The sequence below is a fragment of the Cherax quadricarinatus genome, chromosome 45, assembly GCF_038502225.1.
Source record: "Cherax quadricarinatus isolate ZL_2023a chromosome 45, ASM3850222v1, whole genome shotgun sequence".
NCBI classification, from domain to species: Eukaryota; Metazoa; Arthropoda; class Malacostraca; order Decapoda; family Parastacidae; genus Cherax; species Cherax quadricarinatus.
This window is the reverse complement of record NC_091336.1, coordinates 7,683,179-7,698,269: the sequence shown is the minus strand read 5'-3', so window position 1 is coordinate 7,698,269 and position 15,091 is coordinate 7,683,179. Positions and strand designations below refer to the sequence as shown.

General features: G+C 37.5%; 1 protein-coding gene across 1 annotated transcript in view; it reads right to left on the bottom strand.

Annotated features, from left to right (window-relative positions):
• Positions 1–615: 615 nt before the first annotated feature.
• Positions 616–15,091, bottom strand: part of LOC128694928 (ATP-binding cassette sub-family F member 1) — a 44,723-nt gene continuing 30,247 nt past the window's right edge. Inside the window, exons 7-9 of the mRNA XM_070094277.1 lie at positions 13,002–13,130; positions 5,375–5,473; positions 616–2,591 (exon numbers count right to left, since the gene is read on the bottom strand). Coding sequence (XP_069950378.1) covers positions 1,743–2,591; positions 5,375–5,473; positions 13,002–13,130 — 1,077 coding nt within the window. The 3' untranslated portion in view covers positions 616–1,742. The remainder of the gene's footprint in view (positions 2,592–5,374; positions 5,474–13,001; positions 13,131–15,091) is intronic.

Here is a 15,091-nt window from a genome sequence, read left to right as displayed (position 1 = left end):
TCACCCTAACTTCCTCTTTCCTTAGTTTATAAACTTTCACCTCTCTCTTACTTACTGTTGCCATTTTTCTTTTGTCCTATCTACTTCTTACTCTAACTGCAGCTACTAGATAATGATCCGATATATCTGTTGCTCCTCTATAAACATGTACGTCCTGAAGCCTACTCATCAACCTTTTATCCACTATAACAATCTAACAAACTACTTTCATTATGTGCTATATCATATCTTCTATACTTATTTATCCTCTTTTTCATAAAATATGTATTACTTATTACCAAACCTATTCTACACACAATTCAATTAAAGGCTTCACATTTTCATTTACCCCTGGCACCCCTGATTTACCTACTACTCCCTCTACAACATTTTTACCCACTTTAGCATTGAGATCCCCAACCACAAGTACTCTCACTTGATTCAAAACTCCCCATGCACTCACTCAACATTTCCCAAAATCTCTCTCTCCTCTACACTTCTCTCTTCTCCAGGCGCACGTGCACACACGCGCGCACACACACACATGTACACGCACACACATGCGCGCGCATATACATTAATTTTCTTCTAAAAGAATTTTATACTGTGTTAAGGATTTATGTTAAATACAGAATCTACAAGTTCTCTCATGTTTAATTTTCCTTCTACATCTCTAATGAGAAAAGAAAAAAAAAGGGAGGGGGGGGAGAGACAATATAACAGATTATACAAAATAGGGCACACAACACAACAAAAGGTGCATCACAGTATGTTTAGAGATACTGCTGTTTCTGAAGTAGTCCTTTCCAATCCATGTATGTACATAAAACTTCGATAAGCATTGGATATTATATATTACTTTTTCCCAGTGGTGGGTTTTTCCTCTGACTAAACTCACCAGATACTCAGATATACTTCTACAGTAGTGCTGCTATGGACAACTGTCCACTTACTATAGACAACATACAAAGAAAAGCCTTACTGTAAATTTTATAATCAAACCTTGAAACGACCAAATTTCCAGAATGAAGAAATGAATGTAATACCTTTAAGAAAGTTCAGCATAGTTACATTTTATTTAAAAAATTATGCATATATTACAAAAAAAAAAAATGGTAATTTAAATAAAAAAAAAACCAAAGGAGAAAGAGTACAATACACCTGAGAAAAGTGTTACACTCAAGTGTAATTATGTGCTTTATAGAGATGCATCATTTAAATTAAATCACTACTGTTTCCTTTGATTATTCAGGACTCATTCAGCTAGAAATTCAGCACCATTAACTTGGGAACTTGATTTAACTAGTTGCTTGCTAGAAATCTGTAGCACAAGTTATTGATCCTTTTAACTGTGTCAAGCAAGCAGAGATGTAAGTATTTAAGATCTACTGAACACAAAATTATCAACATCCTGATTTTTGAATCAACAGAAACAAATACATAACCATGCATGATAAGCAAAAAATGTTAAGGATTTCAAACAGTAGAGATTTTAAAATGAAGATTTACTGCAAATTTTAAAACAAAATAGAAAAAAATTATTTCTGCAACAATTAAAAAAATAAATGTTATATGCCTTAGCAATATCACAATACTGTATTATATTAAAGTAATTCATTACAAATGAATTTCTTTGTTCCATATTAGTTTTTCATAGCCATAACCAGAAAGCAAAAGGCAAATGTAAATATAAAACCTTTGCATAAATATAGAATGGCAAACTGGCACTTACATATGTAAATACAAACATTCTATGTCAAAACTTACAAGTCAGCAGCATTATGAGCAGAAATACTTGGATTATTGATCTCTTCACCAAGCTCCTCCAACAACTCTTTTCTATATTCATCAAAGCCTCCATCAATCTCATTAATAGTCTGATCTTCTATCACCCATAAATTACAATCTGTTTCACGGATTAAGCGTTCGTCATGAGAAACAATAATCACACCACCCTTGTAATCTGCGATGGCTTCAGCGAGAGCATCAATACTTTCAATATCTAAGTTATTGGTGGGTTCATCAAGAATAAGAATATCAGGTGACGACAAACAGAGCTCGGCCAAAGCTACACGTGCTTTCTGACCTCCTGATAGATCCTTATTCTTAATGGTATGTGCATGGGATGAAAGACCAAATGTACCAAGAGCTTTTCTTGCCTTTTCATACTGCAAATTAAACAGTCTCATGAGATATTCTGAGGGGGATTCTTCAGCAGTTAAGTGTTCCCCAGAGTGCTGATCATATCTACCAATTTTTAAGCGATGATTTCTCCGCACTTCACCTGAAGTTGGACTCAGTTCACCTAGGAGCAATTTTAAGAATGTTGATTTACCTACACCATTTGGACCAACAATTGCTATCCTCGTCTCCATATCTATGCCAAAATCAACGGCTTTAAACAGTGGCTTGTGACCTTCATAATTGAAGCAAACATTGTAAAGCCCAAGAATCGGAGGTTGCAGTGGTGGTGGTTCAGGAAAGTTGAACTTTACAACATATTCTTGAGGTCTTTCGAGCAATTCAACGGGTCCACTTTCATCCTCTTCTTTCTTGTTTTTGCTGCGATTCTTTTCTTGTTTGCGGGTAAGCACTTCCTTTGTCTTCTTTTCCTGAAAAGTAATAGAACAATAAGGAAATACCTCTTAAATGACTATCAGTATGGTAGTACTCATACTTCACTGAAATGCAAGAAAAAAAGTAAAAATTTAAGAACAAAAAAATAAATCCTTGATTATACTGAAACATTAAATAAGTTTAAGATTTACACATTAATATGGCAAAGTTGAAAGACCTTGTTCTTCTCATACCCACAGAAAATTTAGGCAACTTTAAACTTATTGTAACTTCTTAACATAATATGAAGATGCTACAAATCAAATCTCATAGAATGTGTAATTCTTATGCAAAATAAGCCTGATCTGTGTACCAATGGTCTTTAGATATGGTATAGGTAAAAAATGTAGCACCAGAAATTTATATGCACGCTTGACTTATAGATATGCACATATAAGAACTAACATAACCTAAGATAAATAAAAAATACAAGGTTACAATCTAAAATAGAAGCGGGTAAGCAACTTTGTGCAAGATACTTGATGGCGATAGCAAAAACTTTAGCTAAATACACGTTCTTTCTAATCAAAGTCCCGCTAATTGGAATCAAGTCCAGTTAGCTGGACTTGAATCCTGGAGGTGTAAAGTACAGTGCCTACACTCTGAAGGAGGGGTAGGGGTGCTGTGGTTTGGAGGGTCATCTGAACTGTGATGTCAGTGCCCTTCTGGTAAGACAGTGATTGAATGAGTGTTTTCTTGTCAGGTCACCCCACCTCAGTGGGAAAGCACCAATGTTAAAAAAAATACATGTCTACTAAATGACATTACTGAAAGCATAATATACAGGTACTATGATAATTCTTTATAAGAATGTTTGCAGAGGGTACCTAAATTTGATAAAATTCTGAGATTATAAAATCAGCTCCTTCCCTCTGTGGATGAAGAACATATTACCACCATATTCAAAGGGAAAATGCCAAACTTGTATGTTACACCACACCTAGGGAGTGGAAGGGAAGGGGAAGAGTCAGCAGCAAGTCACCCTTTTCATGAGGACTGCTGAATGATTTTTGTAATAACTTTCTTGCATCAGAAACAGCGAGCCCCAGAACCATCTTCAAGCAGCCTTCAGGTAGCTCTCCTGGCTTAAAGTTCTCACCTAAGGTATATAATAAGCTACCGTAGTTTCACTGTTTCTTATATATTGTGTTGTGCATTAACCCTTTGGCTGTCGCGGCCGTATATATACGTCTTACGAGGTACCGTGTTTGACGTATATATACTCATAAATTCTAGCGGCTTCAAATCAAGCAAGAGAAAGCTGGTAGGCCCACATGTGAGAGAATGGGTCTGTGTGGTCAGTGTGCACCATATAAAAAAAATCCTGGAGCACGCAGTGCATAATGAGAAAAAAAAAACTCAGACCGTTTTTTTTAATTAAAATGCCGACTTTGTGGTCTATTTTCGTATAGTATTTATGGTTGTATTCTCATTTTCTTGGTCTCATTTGATAGAATGGAAAACATATTTTAGAAATAGAGGTGATTTTGATTGATTTTACTATAAAATGAACCTAGAAATGGATCTCAAAGTAGGGGAAATGTTTGATTTTTGCCAATGTTCAAAAGTAAACAAATGATGCCATTGTCCAATAAATGTCCAACTAGCCATTCTAATATGCAGTCATGAATGGGTTGATGTTATTTATACAATTATTACAGTATTGCAGTAGTCTGCATAATAGTAAGTCTTCTATTTTTTGTTTGAATAAAAATTCAAAATAGAAAGCAAGAGTAATATCAAGAGGGGCCTGGAGACATGACTGATGAGCAAAGAAAATGTTATTTTAGAGCCAGGAATGTCTACATTGTTCATTCTGGACCTTATTTTGAAATTGTCATATTTTTTATTTTTCGTGAAATTGGCCAAATTGCAAATTTCTGACCACATTATTAAGTAGTTGAAATCGGTAAATGGGCAGTTTCTTGTACTCAATCGATAGAAAAAATGGAGTTCTAAAGAAATAGCTATGAGTTTGGACGACTGGAACAATGGAATTAGCCGAAAATGGGGCTCAAAGTGGGCGAAATCGCCGATTTGTAAACAGCGCCAAGGTCGCTAACTGTGCAAGAGCATAATTCCGTCAGTTTTCCATCAAATTTCGTTTTTTTGGTGTCATTACAATCGGGAAAAGATTCTCTATCATTTCATAAGAAAAAATAATTTTTTTTTTTTTTTAAATTTTGCGACACCAGGAGACACCTCAGGATTGGGGGTTGGGACAGTCAAAGGGTTAATGTAACAATTGTTGAGTGCAGTACAATACTGGGGGACTTTATACTCACACATAAAAAAAAAAATTGCTTATGCTGTAACACAAAGTGTTGAATAACCCTATAACTCTATATTAGCTATTACAAAGCACACCAATTTATCATGTTCAAAACAGATTTTATTACATTATACTTTTATTTTATTTTCCTGCTAATAAACAGATTTTCTGGGGATGTATTTTGGCTCATTAACCATTTTTTATATTTTCAGAAGCAAATCTCTAACTACCTTCGATTCACATAAAATGTATATTTGTTGGCAGTCACATTTTTGTGACAATTTCAGAAAATTTTCACTTGTTTGGAAATATTGTAGAACTGTAGTTTACTGGTTTGCATAAAATTTAAACAAAATCTAAATGTGTGTGTGTGTACTGACCGAGTTGTGGTTGCAGGGGTCGAGTCATAGCTCCTGGCCTGGCCTCTACAATGTGTGTGTGTGTTGTTGTTTTCAATACATATACTGAACACACACATACTAGATAAAATGCTGCAAGAGAACTTACTGCCTGTTTCTTTGAGGCGCCGGAAGCCTTCATTTCCTTGATTCGCTTCTCCTGCTTCTCGTACGCCTTTGCTTGCTCTTTGCGTTTTTGAACCAACATCTGCAACACATTATATATACAGTACAGTCATGCCCTGCTTTATGTCACTTCAGCCTATGTCAAATTCACCTTTATGCCACTTTTCTAGAGTAAATTTCAGTTTAGTGAATGTCATTACAGCCAATTTTACGTCACTCAGCAACGTCACCTACATAATAATTTGTTTAATCTTTAAAAAATATGACTAAAATGTGTTTTTAGCATTCTTTAAGGTTTAGCAATAGTCTTTCCGAGTTATTTACGCTAGTTTTATGGTGTCTGTCATTATTTTATGCCATTTTTTAGGGCATTATGTCTAGTTTATGTCACGCTCTTGGAACCAATTAATGACAGAGTGGGGTATGACTGTATTAATAATGCAACATCATAATAACCGGATCAAGGTAATGCATATTTTATGAATGAATTCAGGGAAACCGGTTAGCTGGACTTGAGTCATGAAGGTGGAAAGTAGAGTGCCTGCACTTAAAGGTAGGGTTAGATATATCTGCTGCTTAGAATGACATCTAAACTGTCATATCTGCATGCCTCTGGCAAGACAGTGATGGTGTGAATGATGGTGGAAGTGTTTCTTTTTCAGGTCAACCTGCCTTACTGGGAGACGGCCAGCATGTTAAAGAAAAAAAAAAAACTGGCAAAGAAAGAAACAAATGACCCCTGTCATAGGTAATGTACCCTGACAAAATTAAGGAACAATAAAAAAAAATTGCATTCTCATTTTCTACTATGAAAGCTTGAAAGGAAATGAATGCAAGGCAAATGAAATTAATACAGTGGAACCTCTGGTCATGAACGCTTCCAAACACAAACAAATCGGTTCACGACCAAAAAATACGCCAAATTTTTGCATCTGGTCACAAACACATAATCGGGTGTCGAACAAACACAGCCACTCCAATTTTCAAATTCCGCGCAATTTTTTTCACACGCACTGATTTTCCCCACTTCCTGTTGTTTGTGTACACCTCGTCTTGTAGTCAATCTCAGTCAGACGTGTGTTCATTCGCTGTGAACTCCTTGTGTTGCATTTTGCATGTTTTTGGATTCAATTTTCAATTAACCATGGCCTCTAAGCAAGTGAAGAGTGGTAATGTGGGTAAAAAGAAGGGTTTGAAGAAAACTGAAATAGAAATAAAGAAAGAAATTATTGAAAAGTATGAGCGTGGTGTGTGTGTTACCGATCTTGCTGTGGAGTTCAAGAAGCCAAAGTCTATGATCTCGACTATTCTGAAGCAGAGAAAGCGGCTATTAAAGCGGCTAATGTTTCTAAGGGAGTTATGATGTCAACCAAGGAGAGGCCTTAAGTGCTGGAAGAGGTGAGAAACTGTTGCTAGTGTGGTTGAATGAGTAGTAACTTGCAGGTGATAGCATAAGCGAGGTGATCATGTGGGAGAAAGCCAGGAAAATACACAGTGATTTGCGGCAGAATTATCCTTCTACGAGTGCAGATGGTTTTAAAAGTTTGAGAGAAGTCACATTCATAGTGTGGTAAGGCATGGAGAGGCTGCTAGTTCAGACGCTGCTGTTGTGGAAACGTTCGCGTAATACTTCGCTGAATTAGTGAGGGCCAAAGGATACGTCCTGCAACAAGTGTTTAACTACGACGAGACCGAGCTGTTTTGGAAGATGCCGAGGAGGACCTACATAACCCAGGAGAAGGCTATGCTCAGTCACAAGCCAATGAAGGACAGATTAACCCTTCTGCTGTGCGTGAACACAAGTAGCGACCTAAAAATTAAACAGCTAGTCGTTTACCAGTTCGAAAATCCTTATGCGTTCAAGCAGCACAATGTGAACACGGCCAGAACAGACTCATGCAATGTTAGTTTTCTCTGTTGTTCAAGGTTTTCTCAGTGTTATTCATGGTTATTACATTTAGTTTACTATTTTACTGTGCATTCTATGGTACAGCTAGCCCTCCACTTTCGCGAGCTTCAAACATTCGTGAATGCCCAGCTGCCCAATCATAGTGCAGAAAAAAGTACAGGAAAACACTTCCCGCCACGTTCCATTGCTAACTCTGACTCTAGCAATGTCGGTAGTGAAGCTGGCAGTGAAGAGTTACAATCCACACCTTAGACTCATCATGCCATGCAGTTACACTCCATACAATCACCTCTATTCAACTGTCATCAGTAACTGCATGGCTATCATCACCATCATCATCATCGTCACAAGTTGTCATAGTTCATCTGCCTAACCTTCTGAGTGGTGTTTCGTTTGTTCATTATTTGTTAATAAACCATAACATGTATATATATGTATGTATACATATATATTATTGGTAGTAGGTTGGTAGACAGCAACCACCCAGGGAGGTACTACCGTCCTGCCAAGTGAGTGTAAAACGAAAGCCTGTAATTGTTTTACATGATGGTAGGATTGCTGGTGTCTTTTGTCTGTCTCATAAATATGCAAGATTACAGGTACGTCTTGCTACTTCTACTTACACTTAGGTCACACTACACATACATGTACACGTTTATTTATACACACTCATCTGAGTTTTCTTTGATTTTATCTTAATAGTTCTTGGTCTTATTACTTTTCCTTTTATATCCATGGGGAAGTGGAATAAGAATCTTTCCTCCGTAAGCCATGCGTGTTGTAAAAGTCAACTAAAATGCCGGGAACAATGGGCTAGTAACCCCTTTTCCTGTAAAGATTACTAGAAAGAATAAGAAGAAGAAAATTGTCAAAGTGGGAAGTCTGAATGTGTGTGGATGTTGTGCAAATGATAAGAAAGAGATGATTGTGGATGTTATGAATGAGAAGAAACTGGATGTCCTGGCTTTAAGTGAAACAAAGCTGAAGGGGGTGGGAGAGTTTCAATGGAGAGGAATAAATGGAATTAGGTCAGGGGTTTCAAATAGAGTTAGAGCTAAAGAAGGAGTAGCAATAATGTTGAAGGATAAGCTATGGCAGGAAAAGAGGGACTACAAATGTATAAATTCAAGGATTATGTGGAGTAAAATAAAGATTGGATGTGAAAAGTGGGTTATAGTAAGCGTGTATGCACCTGGAGAAGAGAGAAGTGTAGAGGAGAGAGAGAGATTCTGGGAAATGTTGAGTGAATGCGTGGGGAGTTTTGAATCAAGTGTGAGAGTAATGGTGGTTGGGGATTTCAATGCTAAAGTGGGTAAAAATGTTATGGAGGGAGTAGTAGGTAAATTTGGGGTGCCAGGGGTAAATGTAAATGGGGAGCCTTTAATTGAGCTATGTGTAGAAAGAAATTTGTTAATAAGTAATACATATTTTATGAAAAAGAGGATAAATAAATATACAAGGTATGATGTAGCACGTAATGAAAGTAGTTTGTTAGATTATGTATTGGTGGATAAAAGGTTGATGGGTAGGCTTCAGGATGTACATGTTTATAGAGGGGCAACTGATATATCGGATCATTATTTAGTTGTAGCTACAGTTAGAGTAAGAGGTAGATGGGAAAAGAGGAAGGTGGCAACAACAAGTAAGAGGGAGGTGAAAGTGTATAAACTAAGGGAGGAGGAAGTTCGGGCGAGATATAAGTGACTATTGGCAGAAAGGTGGGCTAGTGCAAAGATGAGTAGTGGGGGGGGTTGAAGAGGGTTGGAATAGTTTTAAAAATGCAGTATTAGAATGTGGGGCAGAAGTTTGTGGTTATAGGAGGGTGGGGGCAGGAGGAAAGAGGAGTGATTGGTGGAATGATGAAGTAAAGGGTGTGATAAAAGAGAAAAAGGTAGCTTACGAGAGGTTTTTACAAAGCAGAAGTGTTATAAGAAGAGCAGAGTATATGGAGAGTAAAAGAAAGGTGAAGAGAGTGGTGAGAGAGTGCAAAAGGAGAGCAGATGAAAGAGTGGGAGAGGCACTGTCAAGAAATTTTAATGAAAATAAGAAAAAATTTTGGAGTGAGTTAAACAAGTTAAGAAAGCCTAGGGAAAGTATGGATTTGTCAGTTAAAAACAGAGTAGGGGAGTTAGTAGATGGGGAGAGGGAGGTATTAGGTAGATGGCGAGAATATTTTGAGGAACTTTTAAATGTTAAGGAAGAAAGGGAGGCGGTAATTTCATGCACTGGCCAGGGAGGTATACCATCTTTTAGGAGTGAAGAAGAGCAGAATGTAAGTGTGGTGGAGGTACGTGAGGCATTACGTAGAATGAAAGGGGGTAAAGCAGCTGGAACTGATGGGATCATGACAGAAATGTTAAAAGCAGGGGGGGATATAGTGTTGGAGTGGTTGGTACTTTTGTTTAATAAATGTATGAAAGAGGGGAAGGTACCTAGGGATTGGCAGAGAGCATGTATAGTCGCTTTATATAAAGGGAAAGGGGACAAAAGAGATTGTAAAAATTATAGAGGAATAAGTTTACTGAGTATACCAGGAAAAGTATACGGTAGGGTTATAATTGAAAGAATTAGAGGTAAGACAGAATGTAGAATTGTGGACGAGCAAGGAGGCTTCAGAGTGGGTAGGGGATGTGTAGATCAAGTGTTTACATTGAAGCATATATGTGAACAGTATTTAAATAAAGGTAGGGAAGTTTTTATTGCATTTATGGATTTAGAAAAGGCATATGATAGAGTGGATAGAGGAGCAATGTGGCAGATGTTGCAAGTATATGGAATAGGTGGTAAGTTACTAAATGCTGTAAAGAGCTTTTATGAGGATAGTGAGGCTCAGGTTAGGGTGTGTAGAAGAGAGGGAGAATACTTCCCGGTAAAAGTAGGTCTTAGACAGGGATGTGTAATGTCACCATGGTTGTTTAATATATTTATAGATGGGGTTGTAAAAGAAGTAAATGCTAGGGTGTTCGGGAGAGGGGTGGGATTAAATTATGGGGAATCAAATTCAAAATGGGAATTGACAGTTACTTTTTGCTGATGATACTGTGCTTATGGGAGATTCTAAAGAAAAATTGCAAAGGTTAGTGGATGAGTTTGAGAATGTGTGTAAAGGTAGAAAGTTGAAAGTGAACATAGAAAAGAGTTAGGTGATGAGGGTATCAAATGATTTAGATAAAGAAAAATTGGATATCAAATTGGGGAGGAGGAGTATGGAAGAAGTGAATGTTTTCAGATACTTGGGAGTTGACGTGTAGGCGGATGGATTTATGAAGGATGAGGTTAATCATAGAATTGATGAGGGAAAAAAGGTGAGTGGTGCATTGAGGTATATGTGGAGTCAAAAAACGTTATCTAAGGAGGCAAAGAAGGGAATGTATGAAAGTATAGTAGTACCAACACTCTTATATGGATGTGAAGCTTGGGTGGTAAATGCAGCAGCGAGGAGACGGTTGGAGGCAGTGGAGATGTCCTGTCTAAGGGCAATGTGTGGTGTAAATATTATGCAGAAAATTCGGAGTGTGGAAATTAGGAGAAGGTGTGGAGTTAATAAAAGCATTAGTCAGAGGGCAGAAGAGGGGTTGTTGAGGTGGTTTGGTCATTTAGAGGGAATGGATCAAAGTAGAATGACATGGAAAGCATATAAATCTATAGGGGAAGGAAAGAGGGGTAGGGGTCGTCCTCGAAAGGGTTGGAAAGAGGGGGTAAAGGAGGTTTTGTGGGTGAGGGGCTTGGACTTCCAGCAAGCGTGCATGAGCGTGTTAGATAGGAGTGAATGGAGACGAATGATACTTGGGACCTGACGATCTGTTGGAGTGTGAGCAGGGTAATATTTAGTGAAGGGATTCAGGGAAACCAGTTATTTTCATATAGTCGGACTTGAGTCCTGGAAATGGGAAGTACAATGCCTGCACTTTAAAGGAGGGGTTTGGGATATTGGCAGTTTGGAGGGATATGTTGTGTATCTCTATACGTATATGCTTCTAAACTGTTGTATCCTGAGCACCTCTGCAAAAGCAGTGATAATGTGTGTGTGTGGTGAAAGTGTTGAATGATGATGAAAGTATTTTCTTTTTGGGGATTTTCTTTCTTTTTTTTGGGTCACCCTGCCTCGGTGGGAGACGACCGACTTGTTCAAAAAAAAAAAAAAAATGTATATACACTATTTTATGATGTTTTCATGTGTTTTATGATTGTTCATGGTTCAATAGGTTAAGGAAGCAGTATTGTTAGGCTAAGTAAATGCCATTATTATATTTCCCAACAACATATTTGCGCATCAAAACATTCGCAAATGCTACAGTACAGTATTATTATACAGTGGACCCCCACCTTACGAACACATCCCGTCACGTTAAATCCGCCATACGAAGCATTTGAACGCAAAATTTTTGCCTCGCCTCACGATAAAAAACTCGCTTTACGTGATTCGTCTGGGACGCGTCCCACGTGTTTCCTCAGCGCCAGTGTTTACAAGCCAGCCAGTGGGGTCGCATATACGCATACATTTGGTACATTCCAGTGTTTTTAGTGCTTGTAACTGCAAAATAAGTCACCATGGACCCCAAGAAAGCTTCTAGTGCCATCCCTGTAGTAAAAAGGGCAAGAATTAGTGTGGAATTGAAAAAAGAGATTAAGGAAATGTGTGCAAAGTGGGTTGAACTGCAAATCTTTACGGATGAAAATCACCCTGACACAGCTACTGCAAGCTGTGTTGGCAACCTGTACAATGACAATGTTATGGCCCATTTTAGGAACGTCTTAAAGGAACGGGAGGTACAGAGCTCTATGGACAGATTTGTTGTGCGACAGAGGTCCAGTGACTCTCGAGCTGGTCCTAGTGGCATTAAAAGAAAAAGGGAAGTAACCCCGGAAAAGGACTTGCTACCTCAAGGCCTAATGGAAGGGGAATCTCCTTCTAAACAATAACTTCCACACTCTCCCCTCCTAACATCCCATCAATCATCATCAGATCTTCAAAGGTAAGTGTCATGTATTCTATTCTTAGCATAGTAGTAATTGTGCATGTCTTCTTCAGTTTGTGTGTATTAAATTAATATTTCATGTGGTAAAAAATTTTTTTTTTTCATACTTTGGGGTGTCAGGAACGGATTAATTTGATTTCCATTATTTCTTATGGGAAAAATTAATTCGGCTAACGATAATTTCAGCTTACGATGAGCTCTTAGAAATGGATTAATATCGTAAGGTGGAGGTCCAATGTATTTCCCTGCATCATATTTGCGGACCAAACATTTGCAAATTTTCAAGATTTACGAGGTTCTTGGTCCCCTAACATTTGCAAATGTGGAAGGCCTCCTTTATAATTAACTATTTATGTGCTTAAAAGAAAAAAATATTTACATACAGTTCGTAGGGGTCTGGAATGGATTAATCATATTTACATACAATCCAATGGGAAAATTAGGTTTGGGTCACAACCCAATCGAGTTTTGGAACAAATTATGGTCGTGACCAGAGGTTCCACTGTATAGTAATGAGAGCATATGCCATATCATTCCACCAAAACACGTTTTAAGTGAAGTGACACCAGTAGTGAATTATACTTTGCTATTAATGCATATTACCAAGCCAGAGTGAGGTAAACTCGAATTTCCTTCATTTGGTTATGAGTATATACAAGAGGGACAACCCACACTCTGGTTGTGGCACTTTATTCTTCATAAAAATAACAATTATCACTTACCTTTTTAAACATAGAATAATTTCCTTTGTAATAATACAGCTTGTGTTGATCTAAGTGGATGATATCTGTACAGACATTATCGAGGAATGACTGGTCATGGGACACAACTAACAGCGTCTTCTTCCAACCCTGTAAAATAACACATCCACTCAGCAATTTCAAAAGTTTATGTAACAAGTGATTACACGACAGCCTGGCTGGCCAGGCTAGCACCAGATGAGCCTGGCCCATGATACGGCTCCGGGAGTAGAAAGACTCAAAACTCATCAAAAGTATATCACAGGTAATCATTTCTTTACTTAAGCTTAATTATGTTATTTTGTGAAAAGCCTCATCACAAAAATTTATTTTTAAATGAAATCAGAAGGTGAGATATTTATCACTGACTTCTGAGTTATATATTTGGTAACCTCTAACATATAACCAACAAATTAAACTGCAGAATATTTTGCAGTATCCTAATAAACAATCCAAATCTAATACAGTAGGGCGCCGCTTTACGGCGTTCTGCTAATATAGACATTTCAAATTATGACCAAAACTCGCTATACGGCTCCCCCACCTGACTTTCTAATACAGTGGTACCTCGTCATACGTCTGCTTTGGAATAAGTCAAACATAGTATATGTCCTGTTTGGGCGCGAAAACTTTTGCTTCGTGTATGACCTTTGTTTGGAATATGATTTGCATGCTAGAATTTGTGTGGGTCAAAATGAGCCACGACACCGCATGCTACCTTTGTACTAATTTCTAGGAAGTCAGGTGTAGGCAGCCTGACTCCCCGTCTCAAACTTAATTAATATGATATTTAAAGCAGCCCAGAGATAAAATACACATACAGTACACTCATTTACCTTAAAAATATGCGTAGCCTTAATGTAGGATGAGAGGGGAGTAGTATTTATTTGTAGGAAGTCAGGTGTTGGTAGCCGGTAGATGTAGGTAGCCGGTAGGTAGTCTGGGCTACATAGCTTTATGACATTTAATGCAGCCCAGAGCCATATTATTACCATTGAAATACCATGCTCACTTAGTTTAATCATTTCTAACAACTACCTTTAGATGCCATCATAAACAAAGGGAGAAGTAATGAATAATTCACACCGAGAATTGTAAACAAAAGTGGAATGACTAGGCCAAACACAGATTCATACACGTTTTCTTTGGTGCTGTACCCGAGAAAACGTAATGTTTTCCCTCTGCCTGACATATAAACTTAGCATGTTTATATGCTGTGTAACGTGTTTCTTATATAATTTTGAAGAAAATATTGATGGATTAATGAAAATGTCTATAATAACATAAAATAAGACATTTATTTAATGTACAAGTCAAACTTGGTGAGCTTCAACCAGGTCCAAATAGGAAAAAGAGAGAAGAAGAAGAAGGGAACTCTCCTTCCAAACAATAACATTTCCTCCTCCTCCCTTCTCAGCACTATCCTAGTAGGAACTCGACTCTTTTCAGCAAAGTAAAGTGAGGTTAAATTTGCATTTATTTCTTCTTTTGTATTTATGTATGTATTTTAGCATTAACCCTTTCAGGGTCCGTCCCGTAGATCTACGGCTTTACGTTCAGGGTCCAAACCGTAGATCTACGCCATGAGCTCAGCTCACTCTGACAAACTGTGAGTGGTACATTTGGGCCTAGATATGAGAGAATACATCTATGTGGTACGTGTGCACCACATAAAACAGATCCTGCAGCACACTGTGTATAATGAGAGAAAAAAAATGAAATCATGATTTTTCGATTAAAACAGCAACTTTGCAGTGTTTATTCGTATATTTTTTATAGTTGTATTTGCGATTTCTTGGTCTCATTTGATAGAATGGAAGACATATTACAGAAATAGAGATGATTTTGATTGGTTTTAGCACTGGAAATGGCTTGAAACTGAGCTCAAAGTAGCAGAAATGTTAAATTTTTGCCGATATTCAAGAGTAAACAAACGACCTCACACGTCTAATACACGTCAGCTGGTGGGTCTAATATACATTCACAAATATAGTGATGATATTTATACAATTATTACAGTATTGCATAACAGTAAATCTTCTATTTTTTGGTGTGAATAAAAATTCATTATG